The following is a 25,603-nucleotide window of genomic DNA, read 5'->3' as shown; positions in this document are numbered from 1 at the left end:
AACTTTGCATGATGTCGCAATCTTGGTAAGTTCATATGTGCTCAATCATTTTGTGTATTGAGGACACTGTTTTCTTGGTGTCATCCATCCCAGTTGGTTCTTAATCTCCCCACCTCCTCTGCTATATAGCTTCCTGAGCCCCGTGGGGATGACTTGATGAAGACATTCCACTGAGGACTAAGTGTTGCAAAATCTCTTGGATTCTGCTCATTGTCCAGTTGTAGATCTGTTTTAGTTTCTATCCACTACAAGAGGAAGCTTCTCTATTAGAGGTGAGAAAGGCACTAAACTAAGGGTAGAACAGGATGTTCTCTGAAGCCATTTTAGTGCTGAGAGAGAAGTGGACATGGACTTTCTTTCATAACCATTATGTTATCTGCAATTGACAAGTTTAGCAAAAGAAAACTCAGTTTTCATCAATGGAATCTTGTAGGGTATACTAACCACACTTAAGTTTAGGCACTATGTCCAGCAATAAATTACACACCAAACTCAATTTTTTTTTTTTAGATTTTTGACTTCTTATTTTATTTTTTGAGCTTTATTTGCCTTTTGGTCTTTTGCCTCTATATGTGGTTTGTTTCTATGGGTTTTGTGTATATATATATATATATATATATATATATATATATATATACACACATACATACATACATACATACATACATACATATGTATATACCCATAGTGTGTGTGCATATATGTGTACATATGCATTTATTTATGTGTCTATGTACCTCTTATTTTTATGTTTTGTTTATTTAAGGTTTTCCATTTGTTTACCATTAATTTGCTTCCTAAAGAGAAAGAGATAGAAGTTGCATGGGTTTCATGGGTAGGTATGTTTGAGGATATGATAGGTGTTTGGATAGAGAAAATCATGATCTGTGTATTTTATGAAAAAAATATTTTTAATCAAAACAAAAGAAGCCTGTCACTACAGTTGCTGAGAGGCTGAGGTTTGAAGGTTAAATAAAGAAGGAGGTCTGAGTGATCAATGGGGTACAGAGAGTGACAACCAGCACATGACTTTAGATAACACTGTAAGGGTCTCAGTAGGTAAGAGGAGGGTGAGCAGAGTGCTCATTTGTAGTGCACAGGACCTCAAATGCAAGTATTCATGCAGCCAGTGCTGTGAAGTGCTCCCATGCATGCAGACCTTCAGATGGTAGGGGCTTGGGATTGAGAAAAGGTGGCCATAAAATCCCAAGTACTTCTAAAGATGAGTTTCATTGTTTCATATGATCTATCCTGAATAATGTTCTAAATTTGGAAACACACAACTTTTGTTAGCCACGGCTGTGTCTGAGAAGCTCAAATACTTAAGTACAAACACTTTGAGAAGTTAAAGATCATCTTGACTTTCTTTTGTTAAAATAATCTATTTTTAATAGGTCAAAAACTATTATGTTAATGGTAGAGGTGTTGAAAAATAAAGAAATACTCCTCAGTGAACACTGGAGTTACATCCTGACTAGCTAAGATACGCTGGAAACAATGTCAGAATAAACCCATTTTAAATACCCAATGTTTTATTAATCAGAGCAAACACATGTGAGGTTTTGAAATGTTGCCTGCTTACCTTCGCCAAATACATACAGTGGTGAGTTGATGCAACCTACTTTTACAGTGCCATATTACATATAAAGAGTCTAGGGATAAAGACAAAATCTTAGCAGTTCTTGTTGGATACTTGTCACTTGTTCACTTTCATGAAGTTAGTAAGTCATACACATTCACTGTAAATCACAAACTGTCTATAATTAGTTATAAGTTTCCATGTTGTCATTTGGGGGCCGATGATCTAAAGAGTCTGACAAGAAAACTTGCTACAAAAACCTTTCTTCTCTCAGCTGCTTTACATTTGGACATTTCTCAGAGCAGCAAAAGAGAGACAAGGACAGCCTCAGAGCACAGAAGACACCAAACCTGAAGTTGTCCCACTGCAATAGCAAGTGTGGCAGAGCATGTGGGACACCTGGGATTCTATGTAATTGTTTACAAAATTATAAATTTGTATGGTGATTTAAAAGAAATTTTTATTAAAAGTTGAAAAGTTTGCAAAAAAAATAAACAAAAAAGAATTTGGCCAATCACAGTGATGAGTACATATACTTATTTTTGACATTATAATGTAGTTAAATTTCTTCCTTACCCTCCCTCCTTCCAATCTCTCCCATATACCACTTTTTTTTAAAGATTTATTTATTTATTGTGTACACAGTATTCAGCCTCCTTGTATGCCTGCAGGCCAGAAGAGGGCACCAGATCTCATTACAGATGGTTGTGAGCCACCATGTGGTTGCTGGGAATTGAACTCAGGACCTCCGGAAGATAAGCCAGTGCTCTTAACCTCTGAGCCATCTCTCCAGCCCAATACCACTCTTTAGTATGTTTTGAATTTATGTCTTTCTGTTCATTAGTTATTATTTACATGCATATTTGTAAATGAATAGACATATATTCTTTCAGTATTTCTTTTTATAAACTTTGTTGCATTTATTTTTATTCTCCTTTTTTTTAAATTTGCACAAAGAATGTATTGCTCATTGCCTGCTTATCAGTTATACAGAGTAGTTATAGGTTTATGTCATTGACAGAATCCTATACCCAGCTAAATTTTAATTCCTTTCTATAATTGCTTGAATATTTCAATGTGCCAAAGTTCATGAGTAAAATCTTTCTTGGATTTATTTATTAATACAAAAGTAGTATGTAACATTAACCTATATTCATTACTAATGTTAACATGGCAGTTTGATTATTATTTATATGAGCAATAATACAAATCTGAAAATGAAGCAATATGTCTTCAATTCACCATGAATTAGATCCTTACATCAAAATGTATAGAGGAAGATTGGAGAAATTTTGAAATGTAATAGTTAGAAACAGACACTGAAGTTTTTACTTCTATTTCTCTCCATTGTTTATTTTGCTAGGACACATTACATTCTGGTTAAGGTGTTTGAATGTGCTGTTTTTGCATTTATGGCAGTGGTCTCAGGCTCCACATTAATCATCATACATTAGCAAAAGTATATATTTATATAAAGAAATGAGTTAAACAATACATGAAAGATAAATTATAAGTATAATGTAAATTGTAAGATAAAATGTAAGTAATATGCATGCACATTTCTAAGCAAAGGTTCATTCATCTACTAAGCCAAGAATTTTTCTTGAGCAACTGGGATAATCAATGTGACCATTAATGCACATTGTACGTAATGGAGGTGATGTATTAGCCTTTCTATATCTATATTTACACATAAATTCAACATAATCCCCCGATTGAAGATAAATATTTCGGTTTTCTTTCCATCTGTAAGTTATATTATGACTTTCCATGATCTCTTCTGATAGTACACATGCATCTGAAAGAAAGATCACCATAAGTTTATTAATAGATAAACCTACAGAGACTCAGCTTTGAAGCATTATTTCTTAAAATTTTTAAAAACTTGTATTAAACCAACACATATGATTAGTTCATATTGTATAGCAAATGGTGACAAAACAATGTTTTTAATGTGATAATTATATTCCAACAGCAAGGATTCCTAATGTCAATAAAGTACTAATTTTCAGGACATCCATGTTTACATTGGTTTTGTTATTGGATAAGGTAAAAAAATTGAACCTTGACAAGTGTATGATGTTCAGATCTGATGTTCAGTTAGATGAGTATACAGAGAAATACTGCTACTAGAAAGCCAAATCATAGCCACTTCATAACGTTCATCATTCACTCAAATAGTTGTAACTCTGAATAGTGGTTATTGTGTTATGAATTTGATTTTCATAGCTTTAAAAATAAATCTATCAAATTATATCACTGAATAAGTGAGTGACTTGTTTGGAAAGCAGATTCTTCCTAACATTGCTAGAAAACCAAGAGAACTTAATGACCAAGTTTGTGCTGTCTCCAACCAATCATTTAGTGTTGCTATCCTGCCCCACAGCGCATCTCAGCATAGACTACAGTAAAGGGTGGGACTAAGTGCTACAGAGTGGGTACCAAATTCCTTAACTATCTCCCATTACAGCATCTGGTCTCACGTCTCTGTCTAGTCAGAGGGGACTTCTACTGACCTCTCTCTGAGGAAGGTTCCAAGAATAACAGCCATTGAGAGTAGCATTCTGGCCAATCACAGTTTCTGAGAAAACCTGCATCATCTTCTATGATCCACCCCAGCCACTGAAGGAATCTTGACACAACAATCATCCTATACCCTGAGCTCTCTCTATCACCCAGCTGAGCTGATAAGTGTCACATTTTCAGCTTAATTTATAAAAACATTGGTTCACGTTGTACACAAAGGTGTTAATTACGTGCAAACAACCCATAGGTGCTACATGGAAATAACTCCAGCACTGTTGCCCAATATACATCTCTAGTAGAGGCTCCTTAGTAAGGAAGTTTAAAAAAAATCTATCCAGCAGATACACACACACACACACACACACACACACACACACACACACGAAATATGAAAAAAAAGGAAGGCAGCAAGAGCCCTTCAAAGTTTCATTACTTCTGTAAGATACTGGAATAGATGAGAATTTTTAAATATAACACCAACAGTACAAAAACTAACACCAAGTATCAGCAGACAGAACTGCTTGAAAATGAAGTTTCTGCATAGCAAAGTCAATACCCAGCAGAGCACACTCAGCCTACAGTGTCGACACTTCAGACAAGGGGCTAATACATAGAATTTATAAAGATTTAGGGAGAGTCTAATTGCATGTCTCCCTTAAATCACTCCCCTGGGAGCTCAGGGAACTGCACAGAAAAGGTGCTGGAAATATTTTAAGATTCAGAGGGTATGGAGGACACCAGAAGAACAAGATCCTGAGACTCAAGCAAGCAAGGCATGGGGCCGGTATGGATCTGAATCAGGTTCTCTATTTATATACTATAGCTATTAACTTAGAATTTTATGAGACTCCTGACTGTGAGAACAAGTGGTCTCTAACTCTTTTGCCTGCTCTTGGGACTTTTCTGTTGGTTACCATGTCCAACATTTAAGTGATAGTTTTTGTCACATCTTATATTATTTTGTCATGCTTGGTTTTTCATCTCCTAGAAGCCTGTTCTTTTCTAGAGACAGAAAGGGATTGGGTCTGGATAGGAGGAGAAGTGGGGTGGAATTGGAAGGAATAGAGGGATGGGAAACTCTAATAAGGATATATTATATGAAAAATATTTTCAATAAAAGAAAAAAATGACTATATGATTGGCAATAAATAACAAGTGTCCATTAGCCTTAGTCTTTTTACTGCAGTTTCAGAATTTGAATTATAATAATTAGGAAGATAAAATATACAATTATTGAGCAGAAAGTGAAATCAATACATTACATAAGCATTAAACATTTCTATACATTGTAAATTCTAAAGACACACCCAAAATATAAGAACTGAAACAAAACTGATTAAGTAGTGAAAGTATTATCATTATACAAAATCACTCATTTTCTATAGACCAACTCCATTTTTCTGAGTTTTAACCAAAAAAGTAATCTTATTATCAGTAATTTCAAAAATTAATTTAGCAATAAATTTAACAACCGAAGTGAAAGACTTCAATCATTAATATCAATTAACTGGTATAAAAACATGAAAAAACAAAAATGGAGAAATTTGTATACTAATGGATCAGAAGAATAAATATTAATATTAAAATGTTCATGTTTCCCATGGCATTAGTATACTCTATAAAATGCAAATAAAATACCAATAATGCTTTTTTATACAGATATGTGGATTTACAGAATCAAACAAATTGGAGACATGGGCCTGCACCCTGTAATCTCTCTGAATTTTTACTCTAAGAATCAGGCGTTCATTCCTGATTTAGGTCAAAAAATTCTGGATCCACTTCATGAGGGCAAAAGTCACATCATTTTAAAAGTAAGCAAGTCTTTTCCTCCCCACCAGAAAACTGGTAGCAACATATGTTATTTTACTGATAACCAGCCAGCTGATAAGCTGAAGTATTTGTTGCATTTTTCCCTCTGCATGTTCCCTCTTTTCTCTTTACCCTGTATTGGAAGCTTTTGGTATTTGAACTTATAGACAGATGCCTGCCTGTCCCCAATCTGATCTTTGTATGCAAACTAGGTGTGTTTTGCTTGTTCCTTAATCTTCAAACTATATATAAACAAGCCTGTTACCCCAATAAACAAACTGCCCAAGACTCAGTCTCCCAAGTGGTTTTCTGCTCTTAAGAGCTCTTAGCTTTCTGACACTGTAGATTCTGTTTTCCACTGTGTCCTAAGACTGACCAACTTGCCATGGAGACTTAGGGCTAAGGCAGGGATAACAATACAAATGGGGGTGGGGATCAATTCAGATGGAAGTATAATGAATTGGAAAACAACTGGAACTTAAGCAAAGATAAAATCATAAAGAAAGATTATATCATAATACCTTATTTTAATGTATACCAGTAACCAGACCACCACAACACTGGGATGAGCAGTCCAAAGAATGAGAAAAATGATGTGAAAACTTGATGTATGCATCTATAGTTAATTGACATTAAAAGAGTTTCTAAAACTTATGCTAGAGAATTGATAGCATATTCAATAAATGATACAAGGATAATTGATATCTGCATGGACATGATTAAAATTTGATTCCTGTCTCTCATTCTGGGCATTAATTGACACAATGTTGATCAAAGGCAAATATAAGAACAGAAACACTGTACAAGAAAAACAACAGGCTCCCTTAAGTAAGATATATAATTCCTTGTTCCCATATCCACCCTTCCTATATCCCAACCATCCTATTCCCCCAAGCTCTTCCCATCCTCCACTTCACACTTTTCTCGCCCCATCCCCCCTCCCCCCATCCCACTCCACCCCTATGTTCCCATTTTTTGTCCGGCAATCTTGTCTACTTCCAGTATCCAGGAGGATAACTATATGTTTTTCTTTGGGTTCACCTTCTTATATAGCTTCTCTAGGATGTGAGCCTTGTCAGTTTGGTTGCTCACCTTCCTGGACCTGGGGGGAGTTGGGAGGACCTTGGACTCAACATAGTGTAGAGAACCCTGATGGCTGTTTGGCCTCGAGAGGGAGGGAGTGGGGTGTGGATGGAGGGGAGGGGAGGGAAGGGGGAGGAGGAAGGGAGGAGATGGCAATTTTTAATAAAAAATAAATAAACTGGAAAAAAAAGAAAAACAACAGGGAAAGACTTCACTGGTTTTGGACAGTGAATATTTGACTGGAATTCCAAAACATAAGACACAAAAGCAAACTTTGACCAATAGAGTATATCACAACGAAATACTTGTGTTTATCAGAAAACATAATCAATACAATTAAGGAATCACTGCCAGTATACTTGGAGAAAACTGTTGTGGGTTATTCCTTGTTAGGGGTTTATATATGTTATATAATGGACTTCGTATGTCAAGAATAAATAAATAATTGAAAATACTATTAGAAAGAAAAGTGAGTCACTCACACCTGAATAATATGAACAGAAATCAAAAGAATAAATATACATGTTAGTGAGTGGAAAAAGTTGATTAAAATCATTAGCTATCATTTCACTGACAAGCATATCTCCAATGCCACCCAGCTAGAATGGTATTCTAGAACACTAAAATTTACAAATGCTTGTGAGTGTGTGGTGGAAAAGAAACTGGAGAGATGTTGATGGGAAACATGAGTTTGTGAAGTTACTATAATTATAGAGGTTTCATTAAAAAAATCTAGAAATACTATCCCTGTATCCCTATTTTGGTACCCAGAGCAAATAAAACCAACTTACTCAACCTGCAAGTATACTTTTAATCCATATTTCTATGTCATGGTAGTTAAGAAGGGAAAACTGTTTGGGTGCCCAACAATTAATAAATTAATAAAGAAAAATGTGGTATATTTTTATATGAAATATTGCTCAGACATTATAGGTAATTTTTATTATTTTAGTTAGAAAAAAGACAGTGAGGGACATTAATTGAAGTGATCCCAACACAAGAATACAAGTCCTTTGTTTCCTTTCTCACATGGTGGAAAGAAAAAATAAAATTCCTCTTGAATGCCTGAAAGTGGTTAATACAAGTTAAATGACTTATCTAAGGGAAGGAGAGGTTACATGAGGTGCTAGAATTTAAATTAAATACAGGTGTGGTGATTTGAATAAGAATGGCCTCTTACTGAATGGTTTTGTATGTGTAAATGACACGATACAAGCTGTACTCATTGGAGAAGGAGTATTAGTTGAGGAAATGCCTCCATGAAATCCACCTGTAAGTCCTTTTCTCAATTAGTAATCAATGGGAGAGGAACCAGGCCATGGTAGGTGGTGCCATCCCTAGACTTGTAGTCCTCGATTCTAGCAGGTTTAGGAAACCATGAAAAACATGTCAGTAAGCAAAACCCCTCTGTGGCCTCTTCATCAGTTCCTGAGTCCAGAATCCTGCCCTGTTTGAGTTCCTGTCCTGACTTCCTTTGATTATGATTAGCAAAATTGAAGTGAAAGTCAAATAGTTGACAAAATTTCACTTCAATTTTATATAAAAATGAATCTAGTAACCTTGTTTTCCTCATATTTGTCTGATATTTGGCAGTGAAACACTAAGCAAAAACGTTGCTTTTAATCTGTGAACATTCTTTATTAACAAAAAATTTTATATCATGGAAATGAATCCCCTATCATCTATGAGAAAGAGGTACTTACGTAAACATTTTGGTGGCTCAGACCATTCTCCATCTCTACATGTTATTTTCTTGTTGCCCTGCAGTTGGTACAAGAACTGACACTGATATTCAACTGATGATGATGGTTCATATACTGGTAAAGGGAAGGAAGTGATGTCCCCATTGTCAATAGGTGGAGGCGGCCCACATTTCCCTGTTGAATCTAGAAATACAGCATTTCAATGTTTGAGACATCAAATCAAAGTAAAGGATTAATCGGAAGTAATGAAAGTTCTGTGCTAAAAGATTTCAGTAATTTCTGACTATAGAAATGATTACTTTAAGAAATTTCAATCAAATAAAAAGTTACACATTTTTTTCTTCCTTCTCACCTAAAGTACTTACTGAACTGAAGCTAGCCTATCTGCTCTGAAGCCTTCCAGTGCTAGTAAATATCTTAACAACTTCTGAACATGCAAATGCTAATGTAGACACTCAGAGTTTCTTTGTTTTTAAGACACTGGAGTATTTATTGCTTTATATATTTCTGATCTTCATGATAATTTTTGTAGAAACACACATTTATGGACAAGAAATTAAAGCTTATAAAGCTACAGAAGGCTAATTAGGCTTTCTGGTTTCCTTAAGGGGAAACATTTATTGGTATCTAGAGGTTATACTTTTGCTAGGTACAGCGGGGATTCTAGGATATAATCTATTTAGTAAACAATATAGGAAGAGGGAAGACTGAGAATTCTAGTTAAGAAATCCAGACTGCAACTAGCTGTACAGTGTTGTATACCATTTGTTTTTCTTTTGGGTGTCTGATTGTCCTGATGAGATCACAGGAAAAAACTGAAATCAAGTACTGGTTGTATAATCTGTTGAGTAAGATTTCAACAGAAACATCATGAAACAGAACTAAACTCCAATGCTGTTCACAAGAAAAATAAAATGTTTAAGATCCAATGAAAATGTTATACCATGAAGGAAAATGGAAAAAGTTGGGTAAAAGGCATAATTATGCATGTTTAAGAGCTGAGTAAACTCAAACAGAACAAGTTATGAAGCTCATGCACACACATGCATTGAAACTGCTTAAAGAAAATATTTTTTAAAAGAATTGTATGAAGTCATCACTATCCACACTGGATGAAGATTCAAAGAAAGTGACTTCTCATCTACCACCATGGAGGCCATAGGAGATGAAAGAAAATGAGAGTCAGCCTTGAAATCTTTGCCCAGTGGTATTAGCCCTTTCAAGGAAGACATTATCAGATAAAAGAAGATAAAAAGGATTTATCTCAGACCGAGAGTTTCTCAGAAATACTAACTACCTGAATTCATTGGAGAAATAAAAATGAAAGTTAAGACTTTCAATGAGAAGTAACTGGTAAAATGAGGGTTATATACTAAATAATCTTTCTGCTCATTAAATTATGTTTATGTCTGAGGGGAAACCTAGCATTTGAAAATGGTGTTCAGTATATATAGCAGGAATCTTTAAGTAAAACATGGAAAGTAGGAATTATAGGTAAATTCTAAGGTTGAGTGCAGTTTCCAGCTTCCACTGAAGTATAAAATGCCATCATTAGTAAAGGATGACAAACACACACACAAATACCTAGGGTCACTTCAGTAACAAGTAGTTAGGTGATGTGGGGTTCCCCTCTGTATGATGTGAATACCATTGGTTAATAAAGAAACTGCCTTCTCCTGTTGATAGGGCAGAACTGAGGTAGGCTGGGAAAACTAAACTGAATGCTGGGAGAAAGAAGACATAGTCCGGGAAAAACCGTGTAGCCCCACTGGAGACAGATGCTGGAACTTTACTAGGTAAGCCACTGCCAAGGAGTAATACACAGATTAATAGAAATGGGTTAAATTAATATGTAAGAGTTAGCTAATAAGAAGTTAGAGTTAATGGGCCAAGCAGTGATTTAAATAATATAATCTGTGTGATTATTTTGGGGCTGAGTTGCCAGGCAGCAAGAAAACAAATATGCAACCTCCTATAACAGTTAGGAAACAGAGATAGCATACTCAAATTGTGTACTCAAAACCAATAAAAATGCTTGCCAAAAAAGTATTGAGAAATATGTCTTCAAAGAAAAAGGAAATAAGACTGATAAACTGAGAAAGCATACACAAATTAACAAAAGAACAGATAAATCAAACATACTAGTAATTGTTTCACCTGCATATAATCTTAAATAGAATTTGAGCAGTGGACTAGGCAGTTAAAGTTTGTTTATAGATATGATGTAAATTTTTGCATCAAAAATACATAGTTCACATTCAATACTAAATGACTAATTGAAGTAATTTTGGAAATTTCTGTACTCATAAAATTAAGTCTTGGCATGTACTCATAAAAGTCTCATATTTTTAAATCAACATGTAAGAAAAAAGGAAATCCCATAGTCCCTTGCCCCTTATCACATATGGCAGACATCAGAGCTGGCCCTTGGGTCTTGGAAGTAGAAAACCTTGGCTTTGCCCCTTACAGGCTACTGCATCTGGGAGAGTGGGCTCTGCTCCTCACCTGGGCAGCACAGTAAACAAAGTTGGCCCAGTGGAATGAATAAAGTGAACATGCCCTGAGGGAGGGAGAGGAGAACTTGCTCCATCTCTTGCTGTTTGCTGACTTGGGTGGGCCATCTGGGCAGTGCTGGAGAGATCCTCTTGGTAATGAGAAAGAAGGAGAGTTGCCTGGCTGACCAACCCAGCTACCATCCACGACCAGAACCAGAACCTCCATTCTATCTATGAACTGCTGAAGCACATGAAGGAGCTATTCTTGCAGATCTAAAGCTTCAGAATCTCCATGACACAGGGTAACAAAAAAATGTCTAAGAGGACGCCCAGTATCAATAGTGTTGCAGAATTCAGAGGCCTTGAACAAGACCAACCAAACACTCCAATAAAAAAAAAATGGAATCCAGTCCTAAACAGAGAACTCTCAACAGAGGAATCTAAAATGGCAGAAAGACACATAAGGAAATGTTTAACATCCTTAGTAGTCATCAGAGAAATTCAAATCAAAACAACTCTGAGATTCCATCTTACACCTGTATGAATGGCCAAGATCAAAAACACTGATGACAACTTATGCTGGAGAGGTTGTGGGGAAAGGGGAACATTCCTACATTACTGGTAGGAATGCAAGCTGGTACAAACCCTTCTGGATGTCAGTGTGGTGCTTTCTCAGAAAATTAGGAAACAACCTTCAAGACCCAGTAATACCACTTTTTTTTGAAGTTTCAAATATTTATTTTACATTCAAGATTTTAGAGATAGCTGGACATTTAGGAGAGTATAGTCCATCATTTAATATGTTAAGAGAAATGAACAACATATGCTAGGTCACAAAGCTAATTAACTGCAGATCCAAGATTAATACCTGGATCCTCTGGGTACAGGCGAGTAAAATCCAGAGCTAGGATAAATGAGATGTACTGGTAGGCATACCTCCTATCTAAAACCACATGTTATTTTTACTTTTAGTTTTTAATGATCTTTTTCAGGTATCATTTGCTTACTATAAGTTAGACAATTAATATTGGACAAACATAGACAATTTGATTCTAGACAGGTACAGTTCTAAACAGATATTAAGACTTGAAAGTTAATTCTCATGTTTAATAATTCTCATATTTAATGTTGTATGGGCAACATTTTGGCATGGGAATTTTAGTGGTTGTCTTTTAGTTTGTTTGCTTGTTTTAAGGAAAATTTTATAAGCATGGGTTACACTGCATCTAGATTTGTATCTGCATTTGAGTATTATATAATGTTAGCATGCCTTATGATTTTCAGTTAGTATGATGATAAGGAGTAAAAGCATATCATTATGTATTTATTCATTCTTTGCTCACATCCAAAGTCTTGCTACTTCTTGACTCTTGTGGAAAAAAAGATTCTCCGGACAAGAATTTACAAATACTTGTGTGTAAGTAGTTTCTACCCTCTTATATATAATTGCTGGCCAAATTGCCAAGCATATGAGAAAGTCTGTTATTCTTTTGGTGAAATCACTAACAATTCTCTGAGGTATCATTTTATAGAATAGTACAAGAGTTTGAATTGTTCTGTCTCTTCAACCAGCTAATTAATATTTAATTATCAGAAATCATCAGGCATTTTAGTGATTTTAATGAATGTAGACATTCATCCATTTTCAAAATTATTTCAGATTTTCTAGACATTCTGTATCACCATCAAAACTGAGAATTGGACCATCAAGTCCACAAAATTCTCACGATCTTATGGAGATTAAATGGAATCTATAGATCATTTTAGAGAAAATTGTACAATGTTATGTTTTACAAAATATGTATTTAAACATAAAATTAGCTTTTCAACATTAAAAATTATTTATTTATTTATTTAATTTTTTTTCAAGGCTTAATATGCATTATTTTACTTACGTGCTGAAATAAGTTCTCCTCTGTACATATGTCTATAAATAAGTTACAGCAAAAAGTGAAAGAGGCAAAGAAAAGAGGATGAACATGAGCATTGCATTGTGGGTAGCAGAGCTGGACACACAGGTTAAGAGACCTACATGCAGGACTGACCACTCCCCATTGCTAGCCTTAGACAACTCCTTAGACTGCACATTTCCTCACAGGGAAAGGAATAAACCTTTTCTGCCTTGGTGATTTGAGATAGTCTAAAGATGAGTTTTATACAGAGTAGGGATGAAATGAATGTTTAACAGTAATATCAAATCTTATTCTGAATTTCTTCAAATAATAGTAAAATTGATCATTTCATAAATATCACTTCATGTTCTGCCTTCTAGAGAAATTTTCCATATTTCTTCTGTTTTTCAGAATTGTAACTTTGTTGGTGCAGCATTTTAATGATGCTTTTAACCCTCATCTGTCTGATATGATAGTGTACATAAGCGACCTGAAAAACTCCACCAAAGAACTCCTACAGCTGATAAACTCCTTTAGTAGCGTGGCAGGATACAAGATCAACTCCAAAAAAATCAGTCGCCCTCCTTTATACAAAGGATAAGGAAGCAGAGAAAGAAATCAGAGAAGCTTCACCATTCACGATAGCCACAAATAGCATAAAATATCTTGGGGTAACTCTAACCAAGGAAGTGAAAGACCTATTTGACAAGAACTTTAAGTCTTTGAAGAGAGAAATTGAAGAGGACACCAGAAAATGGAAGGATCTCCCCTGCTCTTGGATTGGGAGGATCAACATAGTAAAAATGGCAATACTACCAAAGGCAATCTATAGATTTAATGCAATCCCCTTAAAGATCCCATCAAAATTCTTCACAGATCTTGAGAGGACAATAATCAACTTTATATGGAAGAACAAGAAACCCAGGATATGGTGGTCTCCCGTTAGATCTGTCCCACCGTCTCAATGGGTAAAAGCACTCCTCGCGGTCCTGGCTTCCTTGCTCTTGATCTCCCTCCTTTTGCTCCTCATCAGGACCTTGAGAGCTCAGTCTGGTGCTACTATGTGGGGCTCTGTCATTTTCTCCATCCAATGCCAGGTGAAGGTTCTATGGTGATATGCAAGATATTCATGAGTATGACAATAGGATCTGGACCTTTCTGGCACCCTCTCCTCAGCTGCCCAAGGAACTAGCTGGGGGCGTCTTCCTGGACACCTGGGAACCCCTCTAGAGTCAAGTCTCTGCCAACCCTAGAATGGCTCCCTTAAGTAAGATATATAATTCCTTGTTCCCATATCCACCCTTCCTATATCCCAACCATCCTATTCCCCCAAGCTCTTCCCATCCTCCACTTCACACTTTTCTCTCCCCATCCCCCCATCCCCCATCCCACCCCACCCACATGTTCCCAATTTTTGTCCGGCAATCTTGTCTACTTCCAATATCCAGGAGGATAACTATATGTTTTTCTTTGGGTTCACCTTCTTATATAGCTTCTCTAGGATTTTTTTATGAATTATAGACTCGATGTCCTTTATTTATGGCTAGAACTTAGGGGGAGCTGGGAGGACCTTGGACTAAACATAGTGAAGGGAACCCTGATGGCTCTTTGTCTTTGGAGAGGGGTGGAGTGGGGGTATGGGTAGAAGGGAGTGGAGGGAAGGGGGAGGAGAAGGGGAGGAGATGGAAATCTTGAATAAAAAAATGAGAAAAAAAAAAGAAACCCAGGATAGCCAAAACAATCTTATACAATAAAGGAACTTCTGGAGGCATTACCAACCCTGAATTCAAACTCTATTTCAGAGCTACAGTATTGAAAACAGCTTGGTACTGGCATAAAAATAGAGAAGTCGACCAATGGAATCAAATAGAAGACCCAGATCTTAACCCACAAATGTATGAACACCTGATTTTTGATAAAGGAGCTAAAAGCACACAATGGAAGAAAGAAAGCATCTTCAACAAATGGTGCTGGCATAACTGGATGTCAACCTGTAGAAGAATGAAAGTAGATCCGTGTCTATCACCTTGCACAAAACTCAAGTCCAAATGGATTAAAGACCTCAATATCAATCTGAACACACTGAACCTGTTAGAGGAGAAAGTGGGAAGTCCTCTACAACATTTGGGCACAGGAGACCGCTTCCTACGTATAGCCCCAGCAGCACAGACATTAAGGGCAACATTGAATAAATGGGACCTCCTGAAGCTGAGCAGCTTCTGTAAAGCAAAGGACACTGTCACTAAGACAAAAAGGCAGCCTACTGACTGGGAAAAGATCTTCACCAACCCCGCAACAGACAAAGGCCTGATCTCCAAAATATATAAGGAACTCAAGAGACTAGACTTTAAAATGCTAATTAACCCAATTAAAAAATGGGGCACGGAACTGAACAGAGAATTCTCAACAGAAGAAGTTCGAATGGCCAAAAGACACTTAAGGGCATGCTCCACCTCCTTAGCAATCAGGGAAATGCAAATCAAAACAACGCTGAGATACCATCTTACACCTGTCAGAATGGCTAAAATCAAAAACACCAATGATAGCCTTTGCTGGAGAGGATGTGGAGCAAGGGGTACACTCATCCATTGCTGGTGGGAAAGCAAACTTGTGCAACCACTTTGGAAAGCAGTGTGGAGGTTTCTCAGGAAATTTGGGATCCACCTACCCCAGGATCCAGCAATCCCACTCTTGGGAATTTACCGAAGAGATGCCCAATCATATTACAAAAGCATCTGTTCAACTATGTTTATAGCAGCATTATTTGTAATAGCCAGAACCTGGAAACAACCTAGATGCCCTTCAGTGGAAGAATGGATGAAGAAAGTGTGGAATATATACATATTAGAGTACTACTCGGCGGTAAAAAACAATGACATCTTGAATTTTGCATGCAAATGGAGGGAAATAGAAAACACCATCCTGAGTGAGGTAACCCAGGCCCAAAAAGATGAACATGGGATGTACTCACTCATAATTGGGTTCTAGCCATAAATAAAGGACATCGAGCCTATAATTCGTAAAAATCCTAGAGAAGCTATATAAGAAGGTGAACCCAAAGAAAAACATATAGTTATCCTCCTGGATGCTGGAAGTAGACAAGATTGCTGGACAAAAAATGGGAACATAGGGGTGGGGTGGGATGGGGGAGGGGGGATGGGGAGAGAAAAGTGTGAAGTGGAGGATGGGAAGAGCTTGGGGGAATAGGATGGTTGGGATATAGGAAGGGTGGATATGGGAACAAGGAATTATATATCTTACTTAAGGGAGCCATTCTAGGGTTGGCAGAGACTTGACTCTAGAGGGGTTCCCAGGTGTCCAGGAAGACGCCCCCAGCTAGGTCCTTGGGCAGCTGAGGAGAGGGTGCCAGAAATGTCCAGATCCTATTGTCATACTCATGAATATCTTGCATATCACCATAGAACCTTCACCTGGCATTGGATGGAGAAAATAACAGAGCCCCACATAGGAGCACCAGACTGAGCTCTCAAGGTCCTGATGAGGAGCAAAAGGAGGGAGATCATGAGCAAGGAAGCCAGGACCGCGAGGAGTGCTTTTACCCATTGAGACGGTGGGACAGATCTAATGGGAGACCACCAAGTCCAGTCGGAATGGGACTGATGGAACAAAGGACCAAACCGGACTCTCTGAATGTGGCTGACGGTGGTGGAGGACTGAGAAACCAAGGACAATGGCAATGAACATGAACTCTACAGCATGAACGGGCTCACTGTGAGCCTTGTCAGTTTGGTTGCTCACCTTCCTGGACTTAGGGGGAGCTGGGAGGACCTTGGACTTAACATAGTGAAGGGAACCCTGATGGCTCTTTGTCTTTGGAGAGGGGTGGAGTGGGGGTATAGGTGGAAGGGAGGGGAGGGAAGGGGGAGGAGGAGGGGAGGAGATGGAAATCTTGAATAAAAAAATGAGAAAAAAAGTTTATTAAGTAATACCACTTTTAAGTATATATCCAAGGATGCTCAATTGTACCACAAGGATATGTGCTCAACTGTGTTTATAGCAGCATTGTTTGTCAAAACTAGAACCTGGAAACAACCTAAATGCCCCTTGACTGAATAATGGCTGAAGAAAATGTGGTACATTTACAAAATGGAGTACTACACAGCAGAAAAAAATAATAACATCTTGAAATTTGCAGGAAAATGGATGGAGCTAGAATACCTTATTTTGAGTGAGTTAACCAAGATACAGAGAGACAATTATCACATGTACTTACTCATAGGTAGTTTTTAAACATAAAGCAAAGAAATACAGCCTACAAACCACAATCCCAGAGAACGTAGACAGCAATGATGACACTAAGAGTGACTTACATAGACCTAATCTACATGAGAAGTAGAAAAAGACAATATCTCCTGAGTAAATTGGGAGCTTGGGGACCTTTGAGAAGGGTTGAAGTAGGGAGGTGACAGGCAGGGAGGGGAGCAGAGAAAAATGTAGAGCTCAATAAAAATCATTTTTAAAAAAGGAAAAAAAAAAGAGAGACAAGCCAGGCCTACTCCCCTGCCCCATCTGCCGAGGCAAGCTGATCTTCAGCTTCCACCCTGAGTCCCTTCTTTTCCTTCAAGAGGCAGCTTCTGTCTCTTCCTTCTCTCCACTTCTCCCCTTCTACCCCTCTCTTTCTCTCTCTCTCTCTCTCTCTCTCTCTCTCTCTCTCTCTCTCTCTCTCTGTCTTTCTCTCTCTCTCTGTCTGTCTTTCTCTCTTTCTCTCTCTTTCTCTCTCTCTCTCTTTCCTCTTCCCCCTCTCTCTGTTTCTTTTTCTGTTCTTCTGCCCCTTCTCCCCTTCCCCGTCCATAACCCACTAAATAAATAGCCAACCTCACTCTATGTGGCGTGTCTATCCATGTCTTTGTCTTTCACCAACTGGGAGACTCCCTGCCAGGGACCAGCTGCCTTTGGAGACCTGAGCCATGGTCTCCTGGTATAACCATCTGTCTGTCTCTCCTCATGGGATTGGCTACCCATTGAGGTCTTTCACCCACCTCATGGCTCCCTGCCTGGGACTGGCCCCTCATGGCCCACTGCAACCACTTGGGAAATTGCACCATCCCTGCCTAGTACTGTCTGCTCTTGGGACCCACTGCCTGCTGCCTTCTGCCACTTAGGGAACCTGCAGTGTAGTCTTGGGACCCGCTGTCTGTTGCAGCCACTTGGGGACCTGCAGCATTCTATTTAAACAACAACAACAACCAGGAGGACATGACCCTCTGAATAAACTAACCAGAACCAGGGCTCACATGTGCTTACAGAGACTGAAGCAGAAAACACTTGGCCTGCATGGCTCTGCACCAGGATCTCTGCCTACATGTTATGGTTTTTAACTTGATTTTTTTCTGGTGGGACTCCTAACAGTAGGAGTGACTGTGTTTCTAATATTTTTGTCTGCTTTTGGGACACTTTCCCTCCTGTCAGATTGCCTTGTTCAGCCTAGTTATAAAGCTATCTATCTTGTCTTATTGTAGATTGTTTTGGCATGTTAAGTTATTGCCTTGGAGGCCTTTTCCTTTCTGAAAGGAAAAGGTGAGGAGTGCATCTAGAGTACAGGGGAGAGTGAGAAACTAGGAGCAGTAGAGGGAGGGAAACTGTGGCCTGGATATATTATGAGAAAAAAATTTTTCAGTTAAATAAAAAGAAAACTTAAAAACTGTAGAGGCCCCCAAAATGTGAGCTTATTTCCACTTTGTCTGAAGGTTAGAGAGATTGTTGACAAGTGTGGCTACACACACTGATCTAGAGTATAGTTATTTGGTCTTTTGGATGTTAAGATGGCCCAATAGGTAGACCTGACCAAAGGTCAGAGAATTCAAACATATTTCTGCTCCTTCTTTTGAATTAATAGATTTGAGCTAGGGAGTTGCTGCCTTCAGGATATTTGGTATAGGGTGGGTTCACTACCTAAACAACAGAATGATTTTTTTTTTTATTAATTAATGGCTTGATGTGTCAAGTATTGAAGCAAGCAACTGTTGTAGTTGTCCTTTGTATCATATAAAGACAGTCTTTTGCCTTCCACTTCTATTGTATTGGGGTATAAAATTCCTTCTTGTATGACTCAGGGAACCAGGCAGACTAGGAGCCAACAGAAAGAGTATAAGAACCAGAAGGGATAGAGGACACAAAAACAAGGCCGTTTAAATCAACAAGATTGATGTGCCTATAAACTAACAGACTGAGGAGCACACACAGGGCCCGATCTGCACCAGATGAGGTCTTAGAATTGAAAGGAGAAGGTGGCACAAGCACACATTCCCAACCCAGAAGCAATCTCCAATTGAGAACTACTTGCAGATGAAAATCTAGAGTTCTCCAAGGAAGTATCAAATGAAAAACAAACTACTCTTAAGGGTAGTCTGCATCAAACAATTCAAGGGCATATTTGTAAGTTCCTTGTCTCATAATGTACTGTCAGGTCTTTAATTTTTCTTTCTTTCTTAAATTCCATATTATTTTTATTTTGCTTTAATTTTTATTTTGTTTATATTTTTCCTTCTCTCTTTTTACCCTACAAGTCATTTACATAGTTTCCATTACTACTTTTGCAGATTCCTGAGTATGCAAATAAGTGAAACTTTATTTTTGTATTACTTTCTTGTGTCTTTTCTTCAGCTCTTTCCCTTTAAACAGTCTATTTTGTCCCATTCTGATGTGTTTATTATTTGTTTTGTTCTTTTATTATTCCTTAGAACGCTTTTATTTTCTAATGACAGACAGTAAGGGTGTGTGTTCAGATGGGACAAGAGGTGGAGAGGAAAAAATCATAATAAGGATATACAAGTGAGAAATATCTATTTTCAATATAAGGAAGAAAACATTGTTTCAAGAATACCAAAGTTATAAGGAAAAGATGATCAAATAAAATATTCTAATATTCCAACAATTAGAGAAAATGAGATATATAGAAGATATTAAATGAAAGATTATTCTTTAACAATGCGTTTACGAATGCTTACAGTTTACAGCTATATTTTCCAAACTGAGTTTTCCCAGAACCCCTGAGAAACATTATAGTGAACTCAAGATCTCCCCTCTAGATGTTTCTGTTTAAGATCTCTAGGATGAGCTCCTCAGTATTAATTACATTCAGAAACCTGGTCCAAAGATAACGATGATGATGGCCACAGAAACACATTCTTGAGACAAGTACTCCATTTTCTTAGCCATTGGGTTTTCAACATCATGATTTTATTTTAAACATAAATCAACTTTGGCTTGATTTAAGAGATAATCTTTGTCCATCATTAAATCCTGCTAGACCTTTTTAATCAATCCTCTAAAACTATAATAAATACATGTTGAAAGTGCATCAAACTACCTTTGCATACCAGCTCTCCAATCCACATGCGATTAACACACGTCACACTGTTGGATCCATACATTTGATAAGATGGTGCACATTTGAACATCACTTGTTCACCTGACCTATATGATTTTTTTTCCTTTTCTATGAGTACAGCATTTTCAAACCTGGGTAAAATGTCACAATCAGTTTCTGAAAGAAAAAGAATATATCAGGTTTGTTTTCAGGACATTGAAGAACATACAATATATGAAACAATAGTAAGGTTCATTGAGAACAATAAATACTGTAGGTTTCCCATTTTGATTAGCTACACTGAATTGTCCCATATTTATGAAAATAAATGAGGTGGGGATGACATTGGATACAGAATACTGATAGTTATAATTCTTGAGATATTTTATTGTGTATTCAATTTTATCTCTCATACTTTCCACCCCTCTGATATATTTCTACTTTTTAGATTCATCAAAGGTAAATTTATTATAATTACTATTTCAATTCTTTAGAGCATATGTGGTTGTAGTAGTATTGTTGTTAAAACCATCACTGTAGTGATGGGCCTTTTGAATAGAGTCATTGTTTTCTAGAATTCTGAGGATACTGATTGCTCAGGACACATGAAGTGGAAATGAAATAATTGGGCTCAAAATATCAAACTGTGTTTTACTAGTTCTGTGTTTAACTGCCATCATCCAGAATATTCCAGCAAACCCTTCTGATATGATATAACTACAGCTTAGTTTCTTATTTATACCACATGTAGCTTGAGTTGGATAATCTATTATGAAATGAATGAAATAAAGTTATACTTATGCAAGCTGGTGGCTGGGACCACTTTCCTCCTACACATTTAATAAATGCTGATCCATCAATTCCAAAACCTTCAGAACAACTGTAAGTCACCACTTCTCCATGTTGGTAACTGTCTAGTTCATGAGACACAATACCGTGACGGATTGAAGGTGGAGGTCCACAAGGAAGTTCTAAAAATAACACAATGAGAGAAAGAGAGTGAAATGATTCCACATTTTACCAGTTTAGAGCACACTTGTATGTGTTAGGTCTATGTGTAGTAGTTCTAGAGGGAAATGTTAACAAGGAAGATGTTCCATCACAGAGGAGATGGATAGTGTGTCCTAAGAACACTTTCTGTTGTCATGAATCTGTTAAAACGCTTTACCACGGAGCAAGAACTTGACACCAAATGCCTGTAAAATCATGAGTGGCTAAAGGAAGAGGTGAGCAAGAAATAGTAATCTCAGGAAACATATATTGCAGGTGCAGCATATTGTGGGGAAAAGGAACCCAGTAATTTAACACCTGGTGGCGAGTGGAACAGTACAACTCACATGAGCAGGTGAAGACAGTAGACTACACTTCATATTTAAAAGCAAAGTTGAAAAATAAAAGTAGATTTCAAGACAATCAATACAATTAACAAAATCAGGATATATCAAATTATGAATATAGAAATTTATGGTTAATAAATAAAATAAAATTCTATGTACAATTCTAAATCGTTCCTTTTTCTGATTTTCATGACAAAAATTATTGGTAAAGACTTGTTCTGAAACCAGAATTGAATTTTCATGCTGCTCTCACCAACACAACGAGGTGGAGCACTCCACTTCCCCATGTGGCAGGTTACCCCATGCTCCTCAGCCATTCTAAATCCATCATCACAAACATAGCTGAGTGTAGTGCCGTGTTCATAACTTCTGGACTCAGCTGTGTCTCTCCTTTCTTCTGACAATCTGGGTAATTTAATAGATCCGTGGTTTATTTCAGGGGGCTGGGAACATGGGATTTTCGCTATATGAAGAAAAGAAAATAGTGAAGCATAGATGAAAATTTTACATTGGTAAATAAAGAGAAAGTGTTTGGGCCATGTCTCCACAGTATATATGTTAAGCCCTAATTTTTCACTGTCATCCCCTTCACTTGATTTCTCTTCAGTATCCAAAGAAACAATGTTTTAAAATAAGTCATAGCTACTGACCAACACAGCGTGGTAACAACTGCCACCTTCCATCTCTGCACACCATCTCTTCTGTGTCCTGAGTTTGGTAATTGTCTTGACAAAGAATAGAAACCTTTTCTCCCTCCCAGTATTTCACTGTGGTTTCCATCACTTGGGCATTTGGAATCTGTGGTGGAGGAGGGCAGGATTTTTTCTCTATTCCTAAAAAAATTCAACATCAGAGTTTTTGACTAATGATAGTATGTTAAATTATTAAAGCAATAATTTTTAAATATTAATTATGACAATGTAATAATTATATTTATTTTATACTTATGGAAAGTTTTGTCTAAGTAACTATAAAATCAAGATACCTCATATTTATCATTCAGATTCATAATAGGAAAGTCTTCTTTACTAGTGGTTGTTAATAATCAATTTTTTCCTATTTCTTCTGAAGTGGAATGAAACTACTAGAAAGAAATTAACACTTCCATCATTAATACATTTTCCCACATTCTTTGAACACTTAGCTAGCCATGTGGGAAAGAAAAATAAATATCACCTTACTTCACACAGTAATCAAAATTATATCAGACATGATTAAACCAGGAGGAACTACAAATCAACACATGCATTTCATGAAAATGTACATAATAGGTTGATTTTTGAATCACATGGAATTAATTTCCTTGAAAAATTTTCAGAAATGTTATAAAATACCAAGTGATATATGGCATTCAAAGTGACACTGGCAAATACATATAGGGAAGCAGAAATGGTCAAATAAAATCTTTGCTATTTACATAAATTTGGAGGTGTTAAATGAGTCAGTTTTCTACAAAACAGATCGATTACAAGAATGATTGGATTATTAAATTACTACTATGTACACTCATAGAGAAATGCATGATGATTATAAGCATAGACCTACAAATGCCATAGCACTTGTGTTGTGATGAAAGAATTAGAAGGGAATCTAAGAGTAAGAAATCATTATGACACAGAGGTGAATTAATTTTCATCAAATTTGCTTGAGTGTTTTATATTAAAGGTCAATAACAGATTCAACACAGTAATTTCTAAATCATCTTTGCTTTAAGAAGTATTTTTCTGGTATGTCAACTATGAGATAGTGTCTTCATACATGACAGGGTATTTTAACACATAAAATCTCAAAAGAATGGTCACCTAAACAAGACTTGCATGATGATGATACCAGTTGACATGTCAACATAGATAGAGAAAAATGTTACAAGGCTCTTCTCCTAGATGAAGAGCTACAGGTAATTAAATGGGCATGTAGAGAGGGGTAATCAACTTCTCCACAGAAGAGTGAGCCAAAAAATATGATATCCAATCCTAAGCACTTCTTCCTAAACACATACACAATGAAGAAGCACTAGATGGTTTTATCCAGTTCAAATATATAAACCAGTTTGAGGAGGAAGATGGAGAGTTGGAAATGACAAAAATACAGGATTCAGATATAAAACGCTTAAAACTTACATTGTTTTAAGGACTCAAAGCTACTACTATTACAGGTGAGAAAAGACTATACTAGTCATAGGAAGACAATGCAAAGATGCTTACTTGTACAGGTTGGCTCTGGATCCCATCTTCCATTGATGCAGACTGAATGTTTGTATTCCTGCTTTCCTCTACATTTGAAACTTATGCTAAAGTTGTGATTAAATTCACTCTTCTCAGGGAGTTTTGACCCCACTGTACTAAACCTCGGTGCTTTACACTTCTCCAGTTGATCTGTTGCTACAGAAAAATATTTCCATGAAAAAATAAAGACAAGAAGTGAGTTAGCTGCTATATAATAATTAAAAAATAGTTATGAAACTATTATTTATACTCCAATAAAAAATGGAGTACAGGCCTAAACAGAGAACTCTCAACAGAGGAATCTAAAATCGCTGAAAGAAGTGCTCAACATCCTTAACCATCAGAGAAATGCAAATCAAAACAACTCTGAGATTCCATCTTACACCTCTAAGAATGGCCAGGATCCAAAACACTGATGACAACTTATGCTGGAGAGGTTGTGGGGAGGGGGAACAATCCTGCTTTACTGGTGGGAGAAGGTTCTACTTTAAATGCCCTTTTTGATAGATGTGATATAAGAAAAGAATATCTAAGGTACATTTGTAAAAAACAACTATTTAAAAATGTTTTCTTAGCAAGAGAATTAGTATAAGAAATTAGGAACTTGTAGTCACCTTGTATGTTCTATTATAGTCCCTTCATAAGAATCTTTAAGAGGTTGTTACATGTGCTAGACTATCCTATAATATAACAATATTATGTCGTAATAATAAATCTGTATGGTTGTGTTATGAGTTAAGTACGAACTATATAGAGAATTTATGTTAGATATTTTAACTACTCAGTGAGGATGAGAGTCCTTTTTGAATTTGACAAAATTTCAGTATAGGTCATATATAATATTTGTTCATAGTTAGAAATGGAGAGAGAGAGAGAGAGAGAGAGAGAGAGAGAGAGAGAGAGAGGATAGAGCAAATAAAAGTAATAATGATCACTGCATTTCATGCACTCAAGAGCCTCAAGAATTATTCACTTCCTTAAGATTACCTCACAGGAAAAGAAAACCCGATGTTCTATGAAGGTAAGTGGGGAGAGACCTATAGTCTAGGGAGCATGGTGATTGTGTGATGGATTTGTTTCTGAAAGATTATCTTATTCATCAAGAGAAAGCAGAACATATGAAGAATCATAAGAATGTGTCAGGTAGAAAAAGTTTGCACTGTATGGTTAATGTTGTAGTGCAGCTTGTGATAAATGGAGAGGCTGATATGAAGGTGACTGTAGGTGGAGCAGCCATCAGAACAAAATCTCTGATGTCTGAACAAATGGTAAAGCAGAAGCTTGTAAAAAAAAATGCAGAATTGAGTTTTCAGGCCCGATGTTATGTTTGATTTTCTTCCATATAAAGTTTTTGTTAGTTTTAAAGAAGTGATGAATGTCTTGAAGAAAGTGATTTTACAAAGTTCATTTATTTACCAAATGATTAAGGATTAATAAACAGTAGAGGCACTGATTTATGTGAAAAACTGTTATGGAGTTGATAGGGCTTCTGTGTATGGAGAACATAGGACTAAAGAACGCAGGTATATATGACCTTTCTAAGGGCAATCCACGTTTCTTTGGCATTATCTTCATGACCATCTGGACACATACAGCAAATTATAAAAAATAAAATTTTGGA

General features: G+C 36.7%; 1 protein-coding gene across 1 annotated transcript in view; it reads right to left on the bottom strand.

The window, feature by feature from the left end:
* Window positions 1–2,474: 2,474 nt before the first annotated feature.
* Window positions 2,475–25,603, bottom strand: part of LOC119827250 (complement factor H-like) — a 52,304-nt gene continuing 29,175 nt past the window's right edge. Inside the window, exons 9-15 of the mRNA XM_038348710.2 lie at window positions 23,962–24,138; window positions 22,408–22,590; window positions 22,011–22,220; window positions 21,218–21,391; window positions 20,421–20,597; window positions 8,704–8,886; window positions 2,475–3,377 (exon numbers count right to left, since the gene is read on the bottom strand). Coding sequence (XP_038204638.1) covers window positions 3,154–3,377; window positions 8,704–8,886; window positions 20,421–20,597; window positions 21,218–21,391; window positions 22,011–22,220; window positions 22,408–22,590; window positions 23,962–24,138 — 1,328 coding nt within the window. The 3' untranslated portion in view covers window positions 2,475–3,153. The remainder of the gene's footprint in view (window positions 3,378–8,703; window positions 8,887–20,420; window positions 20,598–21,217; window positions 21,392–22,010; window positions 22,221–22,407; window positions 22,591–23,961; window positions 24,139–25,603) is intronic.

The sequence above is a fragment of the Arvicola amphibius genome, chromosome 12, assembly GCF_903992535.2.
Source record: "Arvicola amphibius chromosome 12, mArvAmp1.2, whole genome shotgun sequence".
In the NCBI taxonomy this organism is placed as follows: Eukaryota; Metazoa; Chordata; class Mammalia; order Rodentia; family Cricetidae; genus Arvicola; species Arvicola amphibius.
The sequence above is the reverse complement of the archived record's forward strand: the minus strand, read 5'-3'. Positions and strand labels throughout refer to the sequence as shown.